The sequence below is a fragment of the Lycorma delicatula genome, chromosome 2 (assembly GCF_047948215.1).
Source record: "Lycorma delicatula isolate Av1 chromosome 2, ASM4794821v1, whole genome shotgun sequence".
Classification (NCBI taxonomy): Eukaryota; Metazoa; Arthropoda; class Insecta; order Hemiptera; family Fulgoridae; genus Lycorma; species Lycorma delicatula.
In genome coordinates this window covers 42,426,459-42,449,109 of record NC_134456.1, presented here as the reverse complement: position 1 = coordinate 42,449,109, position 22,651 = coordinate 42,426,459, and the positions used below count along the sequence as shown (strand labels likewise).

Genomic DNA, 22,651 nt, shown 5'->3' with positions numbered 1-22,651 from the left:
ACATCGGTTATAGTGATATATATACCACTATTTCAAACAAATTCTTATCACTCTGTTTAATTATGATTCGTCATGGCAGGCAGAGGTCTGCATGAATTATGTCTGTTACCAATCTCAAGTGATTGATTTAAATAATATTTTTAATTGATGTAATCATTTTCATTCTATGTTATTATAATTTCATTTGATTTATATTCTTATGATATGATTGTTAACATTCTCATAAACATTTATAATTTCATTTACATTGTTAAAAAAAATCATATGATTTTTTTTTTTGCTTCTGATGGTTCACTCAGCTCCATATAACTCACACAGCTCCTGATGAATTACTCAGCTCCATATGGCTCACTCAGTTCCATCCATGCTATAAAAGTGCTCTGCACTAGAATAAACCAGTCTCTGTCCATTCTTTGAACACTCATTGTGTTTGTTATAAATGTATGAATTACAAGATCAAGATTATGATTTATATGATAAGTAAGGCTTTTTATTTATGTAAAAGAAATAGCGAACAATAATTTAGAATAATATAAACCCAACTGAGGTAATAGACCAAGGTGGCAATTATTCATCAATTAACACTCATTTCAGTACCAGGAATAAAAATAATTATTTTTCTGTCAAAGATTCTGAGTATTTGGTCATCATTATTATAACCTGAATGTTACTTTATTTAGTCTTTAATTCTTAAGCAACTAATACAATATTAATAATAGACATGAGTAATTAATAATAACATTTTTTCATAAATTTTCTTTGAGTATAGCTGCTACTTTTTAAGTCGTTGAAGTTTTATTATACTTAATAAAATATTATTGCAACATTATATCAATAAATGTATTTTATAATATTAATGTTTACCTTTCCCCATATTAAGAGATTAATTTCTAACAGATTGAATATAGAACTGATGAAGGTAAAGCATAATGATATTAAAGTAAAAACATCACAGAAAACCATTTTTGCCAAAGAGGATGGTAGGTGGTTGACTGCAGCATATTACTGAAAAGCTATATAGTTACTTTAAATCAGCTAATACCAAATTAATGTATGAAATTATTAGTTGAGCAGTGATTCTTAAGCGCTGTCTTAACAGGTAGCATTTTATGTTTACATACTGACATGGAATGATTTTGATTTTTTGTATTCATACTTCTTTTTGCCACGTCTCTTACATCCATTTCATGATCAATTGCACTCTTTCAAAAACTACTCAACATTTATTACCAGACAAAGAAAAATTACTTTTTATCACATCTTTATTTACCTTATAAAAAGATGAAAATCTCTCTTTCTTTTTTTACATTTTTTTTATTATTCTTTTACACTTTATACATCTCATCTAAGAAAGTAATCTAACATACCAATTGGCATAATAATAATAATAATAATAATAATAATAATACTAATAATAATAATAACAAAAATAATATTTCAATTAAGTTTATTACACACAAATAAAAATACATTTTTTGAATACAATAAATTTATTTTTTCAAATTAAATTTTTTATTTAGGATCTTAATGTTTTTCATACATTTCCGGGAAATAAAAAGTCATTACAATACAAAGATCCAACACACAATTTCAATTGTACAATAAATTAAAATCTGTTGCTAGTTTACTGCAATTATTACTGGGTGCCCAAAAAAGAATCCTGGGATTTCAAAAACAAATGCAATTTTATTTTGCAGCATTTAACAATGATTTCTGCATAATCTTAGAAACAATTAAGTTTTAGTTCACACGTTCTCCGTCAGATAGCAGCAGCGTTAAGACTGTTGGACAGACCAAGGTTTATGAGTACAGGCTTCAATACCATGGCATCACCACAAGAGAAAGTAGCATGTATTGGTTTGCAGAAACAAAATCGGTGACTGTCATATAAACTTCTATCGTAGAAATTTTCTGAGTGACAAAAGCATATGTAAACGGTGTGAACAGTTTTGAAACCAAAAGCATTTTGAAAGGACTATCATCAGTAGACTTAAAACAAGTGCCAAAAACACAGAAAGAATTCAACTGTTTTTCCAAAGAAATCCAAAATGTTCAGTTCATAATGTTAGTTGTCACATAACACTTCTAAACTGTTGTTCGCAAGTAACCTAACTATAAGCCATAATAAGTTTAATTTGTAACAACCATGTTAAACTTTGTTTCTGCAGATGAAAACTACTTGTAGCACATTTTCCTAAGTGATGTGGTAATAATTGTTATTCATGGAGTTGAATCACCATAATTGTCAAGTATGGGCTTAGAAAATCCACATAAACTGGTGGCATTTGTCTGCCACTGTCTGAAAATAAATATCTGGTGCGGTATCATACACAATTACATTTTTTGGCTATTTTACTTTTTCCATGCGTATTTTCCATAGTATTACGGACTTGGTCTCTTATGGATGGTCTTTGCATCACACAGAAGTTATGTGGACTGCACTCAACACGATTCCTAGAAGGTTGGTTAGGTAGGGAAGTTCCCATTGCTTGGCCACTGCAAAATCCTGATTTGACACCAATGGATTTCTTCTTTTGGTGCTGTATAAAAGAGATTGTATATCAAGAGAAAACCCAGTTAATCAAACACCTGCACTAATAAATAACAGTACTTGTGGAAGCAATTCCTTGAGACATGTTTGTCAGAGTGTGGAATGAGGTGGATTATTGGTTTGACATCTGCAGGACTGTAAATGCTGCTCGTATTGAATGACATTAAATGGTAAAAAAAATTAGATTTTGTACTTTCATGTTTATAAAACATACATTTATAATTCTAAATGTAATAAAGTAATTTTTTCTTTTTTTTTCTTGATGGTATCGCCACATAAGCTTGAAGCTTGTGCATGAGATATGAAATGTAGCGTATGAAAAATGCCATGCCTGACCAGGATTCGAAGTCAGAACCTCTGGATGAAAGACTAGAGGCTTGAGGCATTACCACTCATAACACGGAGGCCGGTATGAGTGGTAATTTAACCGCAAACCTTCTTTTATGGACACCTGTAGAAGAAAGTTTACTGTTTTGTTCTGAGCAAATAAGATATGTTATATGAAAAGAATTAAATCATTGTGAAGCTACATGGCACACATATGTGCCTGCCCATAACAGTGAATGAATTAAATACAAAAAATATGGAATATACAAAATACACATGCACAAACCACATGACTGATTTATTTAAAGTGAATAAGTTAATAATGTATTTAAAAGTCAAAGATCTGAAGAAAATGTTATAATTTATTCTGCTCACAATAATGACTCATTAAAAATACATTTCTTAGCATACAACCTCTATATATTTTTTTACACATTAATTTAGATATTTTTTATACACATTACTATACTAGATACGTATTAATTAAAGTACAGATTTAACATAAAAATAAAATACTCAAAGACTCTCACTATAAAACCAGATGTAATAAAAACAAAAAGAGAATAAAATTATAATCTAGTACCATACTGAATTTAACATAAGCTTTCCAATATTTCATTAACAGAGGGGTAATGAAAGTAACTGCCACGTGCAAGCTTTATATCTTTATATTCCTGGAAATATTTAAAAAAATTATCATACATACTTTCACATGCATATTAGCACAGAGTTGGTCTGATTTCTACTTCATATTACAGCCCTCTGCTGATCTCAAATAAGTAAACTCTTTGTATATACATTAATGTTATTTATATATTAATATAATTTATAGGCTAATTACAGTACAAATAAAATGAGTGTATATAAAATGAGAAAATTTTTTATTTAAAAAAAAAACAATACAAATTTCTACATGACGAATACCTTGGGCATTCAAAAACAGATTGTTACCTTACAGCGAGATTTTCAATTTTTTTTTCTCAATTATAAACATAAGCAAAATCAATCCATGTCACAGTAAAGCTATAAAATTTCATACAGCACTAGCAGAGAAACTGAGACCAGCTGGCCTTGATCCATTATTGTAAGTGAAGCTGAACACATTCAATATGCAAACAATTCTTACTTTCTGGAAGACCATAGTATCATTTATCAAGAATCAGCAGACAAATACTACTACTTCTTTCCTTTACTACTTACTATCACTAAAAGATTTTCCAGCTGTCTCTCAAAGAATTTTTTGAGCAGCAAATCTACCAGATAGACATTACATTTCCTTCCACATTCACACTACTCCATCTCACAATAAATTCATGAGATCATGACAGACAACCAGTCTAGTTTTATGAGATCCTACTAAATGTTTATGGTAAAGAATGATAATTTCTTTTTTCAATGATGTAACTTTCATGGTTTTGTTAATACTTATTTAGCAAATGAAACTGTTGTAATACATTTATGTCAAAAAATAATTAAGTCATGATATCTTATATTTTAAGAACATTGGATGAAGGAATGGAAATATTATATTAGCAAAAGCATCAAAATGATGGCTCTGGTCTATGCAGTGTTAAAAAAGCTACTTCATAACCGGTTTTGTACATTTTGACACAATGTTCACTCTTTAAAAGTTATTACAAAGAGTAACTAAAAATAAAGAAATTAAGTAGTTTTTACACAATCTTCCTCTATGAATCATGAGGTCTTGCTGATGGTGAGGGGCTTGAGTGCTCAGTGATACAGAGTAGCTGGACTGAAGGTGCAACCATATTGGAGAGGTATCTGCTGAGAGACAGACTAGGAGTGATTCCTGAAACAGGGCAGCAGCTCTTTGAGTAGTTGTTAAGGGCAGGAGGACTTAAACGGCCATATCAACATCACTCAATCTTCCGAGTACTGTGCAGCTGAAAGCAATGGAAAACTACAGCAGTTTTTTTTTTCGAAGAAAATGTAGCTCTCTGCATTTTCATGTAACAAAAATGGAGGCGCCTTTCTTGGTAAAATATTCCAACTAAGGACTACTACAAAGGAAGAAAATTAAGAAATAACTTTCTACGAGTCGGATAGTGAAATGATAGAAGTCTAAAAAAGTTGGCAGGTTAGAAAATTTAAAAAGGGTAATGGATATAAGTTAAATGTAGATGTAAGTTAAATGTAGTAGCAATTGGCGAGGTTCGGTGAGAAGAGGAAAACGACTTTTGGTCAGGTGATTTTAGAATTAATTCAGCTTCAAAGGAGTAGGTTTCATAATGAACAAGAAGATAGGAAAGACAGTAGAGTATTTCACAATGCATAGCCATAGGGTTTGATTTGACAGAATCAAAACCTAAGCCAACAATGATTGTTAACACCTATACAAGTGCCCATGATGATGATGAGGTATTCATTAGTCTATATGAAAAAATTGGCAAAGAAATTAAACACGTAAAAGCGGATGAAAATTTAATAATAGTTGGACATTGGAATGCAAGCATTGGAAAAGGCGAGGAAGGAAATACTGTGGGTGAATACGGGCTGGGCTAAAGGAATGAAAGTGGGGACCAACTTATAGTTTTGCGCCATGTATAATGTAGTAACTGCCAACAAGCAATTTAAAAATCATAGTAGAATACATCCATGGAAAAAGCCAGGTGATATCAAAGGTATCAGGTAGATTATACTGTAACAAGACCGGTATAGCGGGGCTGAATAACAGATTCCTAGAAATTATTATGAAAGTAAAAATTAATTTACTGATTGGGGGACTCCAGAAAGGAACAAAAAGGAGAACCCTTTTTGTAAAGAATAGGTCTGTTTTACAATTGTCTTTTATTATACTGCTGACTAACACATAATGTACACCTGTTGTACAGTGAGAAGAGACTAATTTTTGGTCTTCTCATTGGGATTTTGACTCTTCTCATGGTTCGACTTGGATCTGATCCTACAGGTAAAGAGGCTAACAGTATAAATAGCCTAGTAAGACCAGCTAAAAATCAGTACAGCGGAAATCTATGAACCAGTCTGCGAGGCATTACGATGTCGGTCCTGTAAGGAGATGCTGCGAGTTGTGTGAATTCAGCAGAGAATTCTGCAAACCAGTCTAACAAAACAGACGACAACGGTCCAGTGTGGAAAGTCACAGGTGTGAGTGCAAGACATCAGTCCGGCGAGGAGAGTATCCAGTTTGATATGATTAAGGTGATGCTATGAGTAATTCAGTAACCAAGAAAGTACTATCAGTGAGTTACAGAACTATAAGTGTATAAGTGAAATAAATAATGCAATAGACTTCATTCATAAATTGTTAAGACAGAAGACAAAAGGGATTTGCAAGTGAACTTTTTAAGACTATTTGTTAATGTAAGACTAGTGGTTAAACTAGCGTTTCTTTTGTTAATGGGTCTGAATATAGTTTTCTGTTTATATACCTGGAATAAACTCCGAACGATTATTTATTGTGAACTCTGTCTTATGTGTAATCTGTATCTATTACTTACTATTGACATTAGTATCACTATTTGATGTATACTAATTTTGATTGTTACCTTTGTTGATTACATTATGTATTTTTGTTTGTTTTTATGTCATGCTTACTCTTTTGATTATGTTTTGTTTGATGTCATGTAATTATCATTTACCACTATTATCCTGACTATTATTGTGGTTATAATTACTGTATTAATAATTTTTATCATTAACTGTTTTATTATTGTCACTTATTATTATTATTATTATTGTATTATCACCATTGTTATTATTATTAATTTTCCAGGCTGTAATTTGAACATTTTAAATCAATAAACCACAATTATATAAACATTATAAAATGTCAACAACCTATCAAACCCTGACTGAGCTCATGGTTAAGCAAAGATTTAGAAGTCAACTCGTTGACTGCAAAACTTATCCTAGAGCAGATATTGATAGCGACCATAATTTAGTGATTTTACAGCAAAGTTTGCTTTCACAGCAAAACAAAATGTAGATTGGGAGTTTTAAAACCTGAAGAAAAGGTGTTGGATGAATCAGTGGAATTTAGAGAAGATTGAGGAAGAGGAGGTAAAGAAAAAAAAATAAGGTGGAAAATATAGAAGAAGAATGGGAGAATGTTAAAAAGGAAATTCTTAAATCAGCAGAAGCAAGCAAACTTAGGCGGAACAAAGAGAAGTGAGAAGAGAAGTGAAAAGAATGGGAGAATGTTAAAAAGGAAATTCTTTAATCAGCAGAAGCAAGCAAACTTAGGCGTAACAAAGAGAAGAGATAGAAAACCTTGGATATCAGAGAATATACTGCAGCTGATAAATGAATGAGAAAATATAAGAATGCTAGTGATGATGAAAGTAAGAGTAATTATTGACAATTAAGAAATAATATAAATAGGAAGTGCAAACTAGTGAAAGAAGAGTGGATTAAAGAAAAGTGTTGAGAAGTGGAAAGAAAAATGATCATTGGTAAAATAGACGGAGCATATAGGAAAGTTAAGGAAAATTTTGGGGTACATAAATTAAAATCTAATAATGTGTTAAACAAAGATGGTACACCAATTTATAATACAAAAGGAAAGGTTGATAGGTGGGTGGAATATATTGAAGAGCTATATGGAAGAAATGAATTAGAAACTGGTGTTATAAAGGAAGAAGAGAAAGTCGAAGAGGATAAAAAGGGAGAAACAATACTGAGATTTGAATTTAAGTGAGCATTAAAAACATCTGAATGGCAGAAAGGCTCCTGGAATAGATGGAATTACTGCACAGTGCAAGCAAGGAAGCGATATAGATTATACAAACTGGTGTGTAATATTTACGAAAAAGAGTAAGTTCCATCAGACTTCAAAAAGAGTGTTAAAGTCATGATATCAAAGAAATCAGGAGAAGATAAATGTGAAGAATATAGAACAATTAGCTTAACTACTCACGCATCAAAAGTCTTACCTAGAATTCTGTACAAAGGAATTGAGAGAAGAGTGGAAGAAGTGTTAGAAGATCAATTTGGTTTCAGGAAAAGTATAGGGGCAAGGGAAGCAATTTTAGCAATCAGATTAATAATAGAAGAAAGATTAAAGAAAAATAAACAAATGTGTGAGGCATATTTTTAAAGTAAGTACCGTTTTGAAATTCCACCACTGCTATGCTACGCTACGGTCGGCATTTCACAGATACGCACTGTGTATTTGCATCCGTTGGCAAGCCATAGACACAATTATGGAAATATTCCTGACTGTGTTTACATTTGTGGGTATTTAAAATGCCTCTGCTTATTAAGAATCCCATCGACTGTGAAATACATAGTTTGATTAGTTTTCTTAGTGCTAAAGATGTGAAAGTGGCTGAAATTCATCATCAGATCAGTGAACTGTATGGAGAAAACATAAGTAATGGAATGGTATGAAAATGGGTTAAGCTTTTAAAGATGATCAGAATGTTCATGATGAGGAACAGAATGAAACAGAAAAATTAACCTTTGTCATTACCAAAGATTTAGTGCAGAAAGCTGACAAAAAAATGAGAGGGAACAGATGCTTTATGATTTCTTCACTACCTGAAGAGTTTCCTCAAATTTCAAGAAGGGTTGTCTATGAAATTGTGACCGTGTTGCAGTGGTTATTAAGTCAGGCGGCAGACTCCTATGACGATTGTGTTCAAAAGTTGGTTCCACAATATGACAAGTTCCTTAATATTGATGGCAATTATGTAGAAAAGTAGATTAAAGTACAGGTTTTCAAATAAAAATAAAATTGTTAAGAATAGTGTACTTGTTTTCTTTTAATTTCAAAATAGTACTTACTATAAAAACATGCCTCGTACTTGGCATTTATAGACCTAGAAAAGGCATTCGATAACATAGACTGGAATTTTCAGCATTTAAAAAAAATTAGGGTTCAAGTACAGAGATAGAAGAACAATTGCTAACATTTAAAGGAACCAAACAGCAACATTAATAATTGAAGAATATAAGAAAGAAGCCATAATAAAAGGGAGTCTGACAATGATGTTCCCTATCCCCGTTACTTTTTAATCTTTACATAGAACTAGCAGTTAATGATGTTAATGAACAATTTAGATTCGGAGTAACAGTATAAGGTGAAAAGATGAAGATGTTACGATTTGCTGATGATATAGTAATTATAGCTGAGAGTAAAAAAGATTTAGAAGAAACAATGAACGTCAAGGATGAAGTCCTACCGCATGAAATAAACAAGAGCAAAATGAAAGTAATGAAATGTAGTAGAAATAATGTAGATGAACCATTGAATATAAAAATATGAAGAGAAAAGATTATGGAGGTAGAAGAATTTTGTTATTTGGGAAGTAGAATTAGAAAAGATGGATGAAGCAGGAGCGATATAAAATGCTGAATAGCACAGGCAAAATGAGTGTTCAGTCAGAAATATAATTTGTTTACATCAAAAATTAATTTAAACATCAGGAAAACATTTTTAAAAGTATATGTTTGGAGTGTAGCTTTATATGGAAGTGAAACTTGGACGATCAGAGCACCTGAGAAGAAAAGATTAGAAGCTTTTGAAATAAGGTGCTATAAGAGAATGTTAAAAATCAGATGGGTGGATAAAGTGACAAACAAAGAGGTGTTGTAGCAAATTGATGAAGAAAAAAGCATTTGGAAAGATATAGCTAAAAGAAGAAACAGACTTATAGGCTACATATTAAGGCATTCTGGAATCATCGCTTTAATATTGGATGGACAGGTAGATGGGAAAAATTGTGCAGGCAGGCAACGTTTGGAGTATGTAAAACAAATTGTTAGGGGTGTAGGAGGTATACCGAAATAAACAATTAGTTGTTTATTTCACTAAATAGGGGATCTTTGAGAGCTGCATCAAATCAGTCAAATGACTGAAGACTAAAAAGAAAAAAAAACACAATCTTAAGTATAGCAGTAAAATTTATGGTAAACACTTGTCCTCAAATTATTCCTCGACAAAGAGAAACATTAATGACAGACCCTCAAGTTTAATAGTTGCCAGTGATTGCTCCACCTGGAAATTACTTATTCTAGCAACCACAGGCTTATAACAAATTGTGGCAACTACAGTTACTTTACCTTTTTTGTTTTGAATAAGAGATGAATTTTGTAGCATGTAAAAAATACCACAGCTGACAGATTCAAACTCAGAACCTGCCAGATAAAGGAAATGTGCAACCATTAGTCTTTGAACACAGCTGAATTGGTAAACATACCATATTTCCAAGCATAAAAAAATATCTCTTGATAAAGACTTGTAAGTGAGTCACTGATTAAGAAGTCCAAAACATTTAACTGAACTGCAACTTAATGTATATCTGTTACAAAAATTTACACCTAACTTAATTACCACTCATTACAATTACTTTAAACCAAAGCCTATTAACACAATACAGGGCTGAAAATCTCAGCACTACAATAAAACACATCTGTCTACAAAGAATAAATTAAAGCTGTTAAAGTGTTAAAGAGTTTTTTAATAATTAAAATTTAAAATATGTAAAAAGTACACATACTTATTCTATTATAATAGTATTTTATAATATATATATGTTCATCAACTGTTCACATTGAAGATAATTTAGTTGTGACGACTGATATAATTGAAGATAACATCCATTCAAGTTAGTTTGCTCTGTACCATTTCAAAGGATTCAACTATATGAAAAGAGAATCAATTTACATTCCTGGTGTTTGCAGGCCAACTCGTCTCTGGAGTCCAGGATCAGTCTGTGAGTCCATCTGCCCTTTGTCAACTGATCCTACCTCTCCTGTCACCTACAGACAAGAGATGCCCCTGCACATCTCCTCCCTCCCTGAACAAGGAGATTAGTAGTTACAAACCACCCATCACTCCAGCAGCTTCACTCAAGATTGTACCTGCATCCTTGGTCATACTGCCAAATCATATTTGTCCCAGCCATTCATCACTTTTTCTTGTCATTTACCGCAAGGGTTGGGCTACTCTTCTATCTTTTTGTGGGATCTCAATATTCATCACCTTAATCTCAATCTAACACTAATAATGCCAGTTGATTGTTAAACTGATATTTTCCAGGTTGAACTTCCAGTAATATTTGAATTTTAATTGCAAGATGAAATTATTTAATGTCTTCCAACTAACAAAAGCCGTGATCAAAACCCAGTCATCAGCTTCACTCTAATTCTCTCTTTTGATTAATAAAAATACTTTCAGTATTTGTTAAAATTATCATGTATTAAAGAATACCTCAAAATCAAGGACAAACTTTGGCCAGTTGTATAAACATATATATTAATTTATCAATAAAATATTTTAGAATCAATAGTAAAATATGTAATTTTTATTTAGTAACAAAACAATAATCATTCTAAAAAGCTACAAAAAAACAATACAATTTAAAGAGATACATTTAAAAAAACATAACATGGTTTGTCTGATAGTTATTGAAAAAGTATCACCACAAGCGAAAGAAATTCACTTAAGGAACCACCTTGTTAAAAATGTACTGATAAAAAATATAAAATTGTTAACTTTAGAAAATACATTTCATTAAAATAAGCGATAAAAACAAGTTTTTAATTAGTTGTTCAACCTATCTTTCTTCAAGTCACTTACTTATAAAAAAGCTTCTTTTGAAAAGTCGAAGTCAAAAGTCAAGGTAGCCACTAATCAAATTTCAAAAAATAATAAATAAATAAAATTGAAACCATGATAGAGAAGTACCTTCTATTTATATTCAAGAACTCTAAACATTACAGCACAACTTAATGACACTGAATAACATTACAAATGATTTGAAGCACAGATGCGTAATATGGACAATCGATACAACTTAACAGCTCACAATTTAACACACATTTTACACCAAGTCTCTTTTAATTATTGAATTATGAAAAAAAATGAAAAGGAAACAAAAATTTTCCTATCGGTCAACATTTATTTTAAATAAATAAATTATTATTATTATTTATTTTTATATTACAAATTAAGACTTAATGTTAGGTATACAGTAAAACTTCACTGATGAAATGTTGAGTTGCTGAATAAATTCAATTGAAATAAAAATATTAATACTGCATTGTATATGAAGCATTATAAGTCAAGCTATCGCATACAGTAAACTTCATTTTTTATTTATATCACTGTTCATAAACAACTTATAAGCATATATATTATTTATCATTCTCCATACAATTATAACTAATTTATTTATTTACAACCAACAAAAAAGTTATTTTTGAAGTAAAGGAAATATTACTAAAAAAAGAGCAATATTCGTATTATATATGAAAAAAATCAATTCATTTTCAAGAATATAAGGCTGAAATAGTTAAAATGTTTTTCTAGACTAAAAATTAACTAGCAAACAACTAAGTTTAATAAGCAATAATAATCACTTTATTAATAAGCAAGAATCAGCTTTATTGCATTCTACACTTTAATGAAGAACAACTGATTTTAAAATTGAATGCTATTTTGCTCATTCAATTAATGGTTTATTGAATATTAGTTGGTTTAAAAATGCCCAAGGAAAATCATTATTAGTTTTCAAGCATTTATTTTCATTTTAAAATTATTGTTTTACACTATTCTGAGAAAATTTTAAGAAATTTACTTCTTTCAACCTTTCTTTTTTTCTACGTGGAATTAATTTCATAGAAAATATACACATTGAACTGAGAAACTGGCAAAAGTTATAATTCCATTTTTCCTTTCACAGCAAAGATTATCACAAAAGGCTTTGTCTTCTTATTAAATTGGTAAAATATTTTTCTACAAATTGTTTAAAGATATCCTCAATTTCTGAATTAATTAATAAGAAGCAAAGGATACAGGAAGGGTTAGAAGGCTATGAAGATAAGAATATGCATTTTATTCGCTTGTTAGGCAGGTCAATCTAAAAGGAGTTCGTAATTTTTTCAGGGATTAGGGGAAAGAGAAGATAGAACTCCCACATTTATCAATCTATCAAAATAAATGTGTAATCTCAATTACATAATAAATTATAATGTATGTAGATCATTTTTAGGACAACTTTGAAAGCACTGTCACACTGTAATGAAGAAATGAATGAAACGATTGATAAAAATTAAAAAAAATCTTACAAGAGGAGACTTTTACATCAATCATAATTTATTAGGTTATGAGCTATGATTAGAAATGGAACTTAATTATTTTTTAAAAGAGATTTCAATTTTTAAATGTACTTTTTAATTATGCTATAATGAAAGTACAACATTTCTTAAGATTAATATTACTAGCAATATACATAGTACAGTACTTGTAATGAAATTCAACTTCATCATGTTCATTAGTATAGGAACGACTTTCTACATAAACTTCATAATAACAAAAAACTAAGCTGCTATCAATAATACTGTATATTAACCAATTTAATTTAATCAAAAACAAAAGCTGGAGCAGTGTTTAACAAAATATATATATATATATATATATATATATATAAAATGCTTATAATTTTACGTCACTTATCTATAGTAGTACCTGTTGGATTCTTCACAGTTTAAAATTTTTAAACATTTACATGACTTACTGTCATCAGGAAGGTGATGCAATCTTTTTATAATCACTCTTAATTCAGTTCAATAACAAATAATTCACCACTTCTTTTATCAAACAAATATTTCATGAAGCTTTAACTTTTTTCTTACCTGTACTACAATGTGATTACACCAAGAAAATAGTGAGGTTTTACTGTAATTACCTTTATAAAATCTATCTTATCAAAACTGTTAAAATCAGTAAAATCACTTTAAAAGAATTCATAATACTATTTATGTAATATATCATACTTACTGAGTTCATTTACTTATCTTTAATAGTATATATTAATTCTAAAACAAAACCAAAATCTGTTCCAAGTTTTGCAGTACTTGGAGCACCAAAATATGACACTACATCTTTAAAATTGAACTGAACTGGTGGGCGGTTTTCAACATTAGTCAGTTTTCTACTAACATAGTACATATTTGATGTAAATAACATTATAGTATATTTAACATTCTTTTCAATATTTACAGAATCATTAAGAAGCAATTCCGCACTTGAATTGTACTTAACTTTACCCTTCCAGGTCGTGGTAACAATATTGCGGTTATTGTAAGATTGTTGAACTGTAATAACATAAGATTCATCATAATCCATTGACATAGTCTTTTGTGGTGAAAAAAATGTTGGAACTTGTATACCATGCAATATGATAGGGTGATTTACTAGAATTTCACAACAAAAGTTCTTTGCTCCAAAAGATGCAATCGGTGAAGGATTGGCCAAAACCACCATTCTGTCATACTGTCCAACAGTGAAAGGTGTTGTATAAGTTGGATAGGTTCCCAAAGGATTGAACACTTTGCGAGTAACACGTAATTTTCCAGCTAAACGAAGTCGTGCATCCTTACACAGATTATCAGGTAGTGGTTCAATGCCAGGCATTATAAGATTCAACAAGACAGAGTAACTTTCTTCTCTAGTTAAAATAGCTTCTTCAGCTCTTTGTGCTGTATAAGCCACTTCTTTCACAAATGCTGTAAAATAGATGCAAAATTATTGGATTGTTTTTAAACATAAAATACATATAAAATTCATAAAGTTTTCAATTATAAAATATATGGAAAAAAATTAGCAGATGATATTGGAGTGATGTTAATATCTCAATACTTCATATACTCAATATATATATATATATATATATATATATATATACACAAACATTAAACATATTAAATGTCATATCCATTAACAACTGTGGGCAACCTAACACAAACCACAAGTCCATTTGTTAATAACCTATTTAAAAAAAAAAAAAAAAAAACATGCATTTCTTATAGTCTAATTACTGACAACAATTTCATCCAGAATAAATTCTTTAAAAACCACTACAATATTTACAAACATACTCTTACATGTCATTAGTAAATCATTGCTATTAATAGTGTAGGTTTGGGTAAACTTCAGCTTGAATAGTAATTCTTTTTTTTTTTTAACAGTAATGGGAAAATTAATGTCGATAAATATTAATACTTTTAGTTTACTGTTTCAGTAATGGTAGCTGTTGTACCTCAGGTATTTACATATGGCACAGACAGAAGAAATACTGAGAAAGAGAGGGAGCACAAAGCAATAAGTTAAAATTAAGGTGAAGTAAAACTGTTACATACACTTCTTCAACTTGGCAGAGAAAAACATTAAGTGTATGAAGTAATTTTATATCACAGTGTCACTAACATAGGATCACTTTGATAATTAAACAGCTACAATTAACACAACTTTTTTTAACATTTGCACTCATATGAGCATAACTTCATATTCTTAATAGAATAAAACTTATAAGAAGAAATTCCTTTAAAAATAAAGATTTCATTAATCTGAAAACCTTCCTATAAATAAAAACGTTTTTCAACTGGGAATTTGATTCAAATAGAGTGCAAAGGTTGTACACTTTTTTTTTAAAAGAACAAAGAAAGTAAATTCAATTTTGAAAAATAATTAAAGACAAATGCTATCGTATATACGGAGGTTGAAAAAATCCATTAATAAAAAAGTTAATTATAAAAAAATAACTAACTAAGGTCAATCTTAGCAATTTTAACACTTTAAACATTTAACATTTTAGCATTTTAAACATTAGAAATTTTTTTAATACTTTTGAGTGCCAACATTTAATTAGACTTCCACCAGTGCCAGCTGATTTTAGTTGAGTTAATAAGAAAGAGCTTTGTTAAAAACTCTTAAAAAGGAAATACAAAGAAGTAAATAAAACTAAATTTTAGAATATCTTTTCTAAATATATATAATTCAGAGTACATTAGCCAGAAGAATACATTTGTAAGTAAGAAATAAAAAAAAAATGTTTGACAAACTGAAAAATAATTAGCTAACTAATATTTTTTAACATTAAGTATAATAATTGGATAATATTTTGGAATTCAATTTTCAATGCATAAAAGATCTTCATTAGTATCACTTAGATCAATATAGAAGAATAAATTATTACACTTTTCTTAATGCAATTATATCTTTATGCAATATCACTATAAAGACCACAAAAAGAGTTTAATAAAATGTTTTTTCCAACCAAATTTGTGTAATGAATGCCAAGTAATAGTGTTACATATTCTATAACAGTGAATGACATCTAAAAGCTTTCAAATGTGTAATATGATGAAATTTATAACAAATCACAGAAAATAGGAGACATATTAAATGGAAATTTTCATGAAATTACTTCTGGTACAACATTATGGTTCTGGCACACAAGTTAATAAAAAGAAATTATTTTTACAAATTTTATGAAATTATATGGGCATCACTTTCTTCTCCAATCACATGATAAATTATATCAAAAAACCTATTACAGGTTCACAGATTTTTAGGCAACTGTAAAATGCAGTTTACTTCAAGACAGTCAATAGTCTCCTTTTACTTTCCCATCTACATAGCACCTATAGCTATATAAAAGGGAAAGTATGGTGCTCGGTCAATATTGGGCATATCCAGTTTTCATCAAATCTTAACAAACTGACCCCTAAGGACCCCAGAAAAGTAAAAAATGGCACAAAAATTTCCACAACAAAATGTGTGTACGTATGTCTCCAGAATCACTTTATATCGCCTTATATCTCCAGAACTACTTGACCGATTTTCACCAAACATGGCTATAATATTTGTACAGTAGGGGCATTGATGTTATAAATTTTCAATTCAAAAGGTCAGGGGGTGGGGTCACAGGGGAAAAAACGAAATTTTCTTGATTTTGCAAAATCAAGATATAAAGGTTTTATAATTTTTTTAATATTAATAAAGTAAACAACTTTTGTAAACAAAAAAAATATTTTGCTAAATTTCAAACCCCCAAAAATAATTTTAATTTTGAAGAGTTATAGAAGGCAGTACAAGAGGCGATTTCCATTGCCCAAAAATTCTTCCTTCACAAAATGCGAGCTTTAACCCCCACCTATCAGCCGGACCCTAAAAACCCCCATTTTGGGTTTGCACTGAAAGTTACAAATGTAACTTTAGTGGTGTGGGATATCGATTTTCACATTTTCAAAGGCCGTTAAACTTGTTTTTTTAAATAATTTTGTAAACAATTACAAAATAAAAATCTTTTGTGTAAATTTTTTTTTCTAAATTGCACCCCTACTCCAAAAAATAGTAATAATTTTGAAAAACATACTCTTTTTTTTTTTTTTTTTTTTTTTTTTATCGCAATTATTTTGAGTTACATAATTTGTTTGTTGATTGTCATTTCCATTGTTTTAGAATGATGTTTGTGGCATTGAATGCTGAACATTTTTTTTTATTGCAATACACTGCTATTGCTTGGTTAAATGGCTTATTAAAAATAAGTTTCATAGACTTCGCAAATGACAAAAAGATTTGTGAAAATGATATCCAATTGTGTTCCTAATTACATAGTTGATTGATCACAGTTTAGTCTGCTGAATAATCCAAAAGATGATACGAATTCCTTGAAACTTGGATTATTATTATTTAAATCAATATTCAAGTCACTAAGAATAAGTATACCATATTGCCTGTAATTAGCTATGTTGTTACTAATGACTTTTTCTAATTCAACTTTGAAATCACTCAAAGGATAAGCTAGTGATTTATACCCAGTTATAACATACATGCTTCCAGATTTCAGAAGTTCAAAGTGTGGCTTTTGGTGCCATTTTGCCATACATTTTATTACTTCAATACCATACATAAATCTTTCTTCTTAAGCATAACATATTATTCCTCTGACAAAGCTGTTGCCTTTTTTCCCAAATAAACTTTTCCTTTTTGAACAATAATTATCTGATCAAAATAAAGGCTCTGCATTGTTTCACATTTTCTTTAAGGGTCTCAATGAAGATTAATAAATCTGAATTATGTTAATAAATATCTGCATTTACATGTTCTCTTTTCGTTTTTAGTGAATTTATATTTAAATATGTTATTTTTATTTTACCTTCTTTTAATGTGTATTTATATGGCAAACATAAGTGCTTTTCAGTTTTCAATGCATTTATTTCTTGCTCATAATTGAAATTTGATGTTATGGCTTTTGTTCTGAGTTTTTCCCAAAAGGTATAAGTTGCTTATTTTTCTCACACGACAAAGCAATCTAGAGAGCATTGCCTTACTAAATCAACCATTTAAATCGACACATACTTTATCATCCGTTGATTCCTGACTATTGTGAACTGTTGTTGCCTCAGCAGAAATAACAGGAAATTGATTACATACTAATTGTCCTTTATATCCAATTTTCAATGACATATCAGCAGAATATCATTTAATTGGAGTCCACCCATTTGATATACGAGTTGGAAATCTTTTTGCAACTTTGATTCTAATTTGAGAGCCAACTGTTTCCCGGAAAAATTTAAACCAGATGATTTCCACTGATTTATCATTTGAACTGAAGTCAATTTGTTTTAAAACATCTGTGGTGCCATTAACTAAACCATCAGAAATATGTAAATTAATTACAACTATGTATTTGATACCTATTTTCAATTCCAGTTCATAAAATAATCCATGACACATTCAATATCTAACTAAATTTTTTTACAATTTCACTATTTTTATTGGTATAGACTATCACAATCTATATGGATAATTTTTCATCACTTTACCTAATTAACAATTCAGATAATTATTAAATAATCAACTTAGCTTTTTTCCACAGTACGGTTTCCAATAATCTTTATTCATTGTATTGGTGTTGTTCTCAGTTAATTTCTGAATATCTGGCATCAGACATGTTTTTACATTATATCTGCAACTCTTTCCACAAATGATTATATTATCTAGATTAAATTCAAATCAGGATGTTATTGCAAATTCTAAGAACCCAATATCCATGTTTATAAAAGTTCCTCAAATTGATATTGTCTTCTTATAGTTTTATATAAATTAATTGATATAACTGTGATATTAGCATACACGAAGAAAATGGAATATAGTTCTTTGCCAGCCATCTAGTCAGTCATACCACCTTTTTTGGAATTAAAATTCGGATCTTTATGGAGTAGTGAGTTGTATGAGAATGGGGCATATCGAGAACTACTATTAACTGTGAAGGGGGATAATAATTCATAACTTTCCCACCTAGCGTTATAGCTTTGAAGGGCAAGTATTGTAATCAGACCATTTTGGACATAAGCAATTTTCACCTGATCTTTACCTTTTGACACCTAAAGAACCCATAAAACACAAAAACTGGATGGAAATGTTTGCATGTATGTGTGTGTGTTCAGTGTTTCACATCACATATCTCCAGAACTACTTAACCAATTTTGACCAAACCTGGGTCACTGGATTACTTCTATATATGGGGCATTGATGCCATCAAATTTTCAACTTAAAAGGTCAAGCGGGTGAGACTGCAGAGCAAGATTACCATCAGTATCTCAGAATATCACCTAATTAAGGTCTTATTTTTCTTAGGCACATTTCCTAACAATTAAAAAATAATATTTCCAAAAAAAATTGTTTGAAAAATCACACCCCCACCACAAAAAATGCTCTAAATAAACTTGAGGCTAAGTGTGTATAGTGCATCATTAGTACCCCTCTCACCACAAGGAGTGATAGTGCAGCACTGACATACAGCTCCTGTAGTCATCTTTCTTTCTTTCTTTTTCTGTTTAGCCTCCGAAACACTGTAAGGTAATATTTCAGAGGATGAATGAGGATGATATGTATGAATGTAAATGAAGTCTTGAAGAGTCTCAGACCAACCATTCCTGAAAAATGTGGTTAATTGAAACCCAACCACCAAAGAACACCAGTATCCACGACCTAGTATTCAAATCCTAGTAAAAGCAACTGCTTTTACTAGGATTTGAACCTTAGAACTCTTGACTTTGAAATCAGCTGATTTGTGATGACGAGTTAACCACTAGACCAGCCCAGTGGGCTGTGACTATGTTACAACATAGTCGTCTGCTACATTGTAAGTCATGCGAGTGGTAGAATTAAATAAACAAATAATTTTTTAAGTAGCTACTAGTATCACCACACCCGCATGAATGAAATACAGTATGCGCACATGCTTTAGTTAGAATCATTAAATAAAATAAAAATAAAATGATAAATATTTTAAATTAAGTTGTGTGTGTATGCTATGCTTTTTTTAAGTTGAGAGAAATATCTTATAATTATAAATTATAAAAAAATCTGATGTGGACATCACACGACTTCCTTGTGTACGCCTATTAAATTACATATAAACATTTTTTTGAAATGAATAAATCTACATATTTAAATGAAAAAAAAAGTTAAAACAAAGGAGATGAAGTCTGAATTGAACTGATGTGCCTTTTAAGATTCAAATATTTCATTAATTAAAATTTTATTTGGCTGTAACTCTGAAACCAATGAAAATAAGTCAAAAAAATTTGGATTTTGTGCTTTTTTTGGACATTTTTGGTCCAGTCGATTGCAATCAAAAGAGGAGGTACACAACTAGATGTTACAACAGTCCTAAATCCATCCTATGGCTGATCATTTTTGAGTTATGCGAGATAATTACATATGAACAGACATCATGCAGAAACTAGTCAAAATGGATTCAGGGATGGTCAAAATGATATTTCCATTGAAATCTGAAAACCAAAATTTTTTGCGATCACAATACTTCCTTTACTTCATATAAGGAAGTAAAAAAGTCACATTATGTTAAAAAAAAAAAAATGATAAAATTAATATAATTAAGCTCTTCTAATAATATTTATTTCAAAAGTAAAATTAATCTGCTAATATACCAATTTATAGCATTAAAATTTCAATACTATTTAAAAATTACAACAAATTTGTTGAGTGATTTTTTAAACTATAGGTTAACAAATATAAAATAAATAAATAAATGAAATCAAAAATAAAAGTTTTCTCTGGCAGTAGCCCTCTAGTTGCCAATGAAGACAAAATGATAAAAATCAGGTGAAAATTATATGAAAAAACTGAGTTATAACAATTTATAAACGTTAGTATGTAGCACAAGTTAGTTAAATATTTTTAAAAATAATGAAGTACAATGTAATTTATGAAATTAATATTGATGAAAGAGAATAAGTTTCCATAAAACCTATTCAATTTTACTCCACTATATTGTCAGTCTACTTAATACAATCCAATCACTTCATCATGGAGCTCTAAGGTAACCATGTATTTATCTGCTGAACAGTTTAAACACATTAACATTAGTGTCAAATCATTAATTAGATGAAAATATAGCAAGTTAACATGTGCATGATCACAGATCAAAATTAACATACTATTATAAACTATTTTTTTTTCTAGGAAACATAACTTTACATGTTCTAGGTGAACTGACATAGATAACAGATCATTCCAACTACGAGAGATGTTAAAAAAAAAAGAGAAGCATCTCATGCCAGTCAAGTCAGGGAAACTAATGAAGTTTAGTTATATTCAATATAATTACTACCTACTTGAATACTATCGTGTTAAACTCCATGTGATACCCTATAAACAATACACAGTTTACCAAAATAATGGATAATACAGTAAACATCATAATCATTTTGGTAAAATAATTTATACATTAAAACAGCACAAAGTTATAAAACAATCTTAATAACTTACTTAATTGTGGGAAAGAAAGGAATCGCAGCTTTGCAAGAATTTTGTCTCCGATAAAATGTCGCCTGTTTTCAAATGTTGATGGTAAATTAGCATTTAAACATTGAATTTTTGACCAGTGCATAACTCCTGTAACAAGTTCTGCTTCACTTACTCCCTCAAGAACTTCTTGACCGACTAGTTCTTCCAATATTGACACATCAACCGTAACAAATTTAGGATGCCTCAATAATTCCCGTGTGTGTTTTTTCAAGTACTAACAACAAAATAAATAGAATATATTATTAGAATATAAAAATAATGTACTTATTTAAAATAAAAACTTGGTTAAATTAGAATCTGAAAAGAAATTATTATAGTTCAACATGCACATTAAAAAACTTAAAGAAGAAATATTTTAAAGTAAAATGGATGAAATTGTGTCATAGTTCACTGGAAAAAAACCTGATCTTACACAAAAATCTTAAAATTGTACACTATAGATGAAAATCCTTTTTTCAATCTCTTTTGATAAAAGAAATGTACTTTATCCACTTAACAGATCTAAAGAAATTATTATCCCAAATAAATCTTGATAAGGTAGCAGTAGTTCACAGCTAGCCAATTAGATATAAACAATTCAGTTAAAAGTAAAAGTCTGAGAAAATTTCATGAAATCATTTTACCATTCAGGCTCACATTCATTCATGAATTCTGTTGTACTGCCACAAAATTCTCTTTATAAAGTTATTAAATCAACAATGCAAATATTATAAGTAATGTTAAAATACTACAAGTGCTAAATAACTGTAGGTGTAATCTGTGAAATACAGGAAAAAAACAACCAGAAGATGGAGTTCACTTTGCTGTAGATCACTGATAGAGGAGGTTTATTAGAGAACATGAAATGGACCATCAATGATAAAAGCAAGAATTACAAAGTGACAAAATTAAAAATGTACTTGCTGTCTATTGATGGATATGAAAGAACAGAGACAATAGGAAAAAAATCTGTTGGTTATAATACTTGAACTAACAATCACTAGAGGTGAATCAAGTATGATTTACTAAGTAGTATTAATTACAATTGACAAACATTAAAAAGACTTCTAATATTTAATCTTAGAACACTGTCTGATTTATTTTTTACTTTAAATTTAACAAATTTTTTCTAAGTTCACACAATACTTTGGACATAAAAAATTATAAGTTAAATTTCTAATTCA

General features: G+C 29.7%; 1 protein-coding gene across 4 annotated transcripts in view; it reads right to left on the bottom strand.

The window, feature by feature from the left end:
- Positions 1-12,325: 12,325 nt before the first annotated feature.
- LOC142318751 (BTB/POZ domain-containing protein 2-like) overlaps positions 12,326-22,651 on the bottom strand; it is a 37,217-nt gene continuing 26,891 nt past the window's right edge. For all 4 annotated transcript variants that reach the window (XM_075355181.1, XM_075355182.1, XM_075355183.1 and 1 more), the window contains 2 exons: positions 21,450-21,702; positions 12,326-14,371 (listed from right to left, as the gene is read on the bottom strand). In XM_075355181.1, coding sequence (XP_075211296.1) covers positions 13,653-14,371; positions 21,450-21,702 — 972 coding nt within the window. In that variant the 3' untranslated portion in view covers positions 12,326-13,652. The remainder of the gene's footprint in view (positions 14,372-21,449; positions 21,703-22,651) is intronic.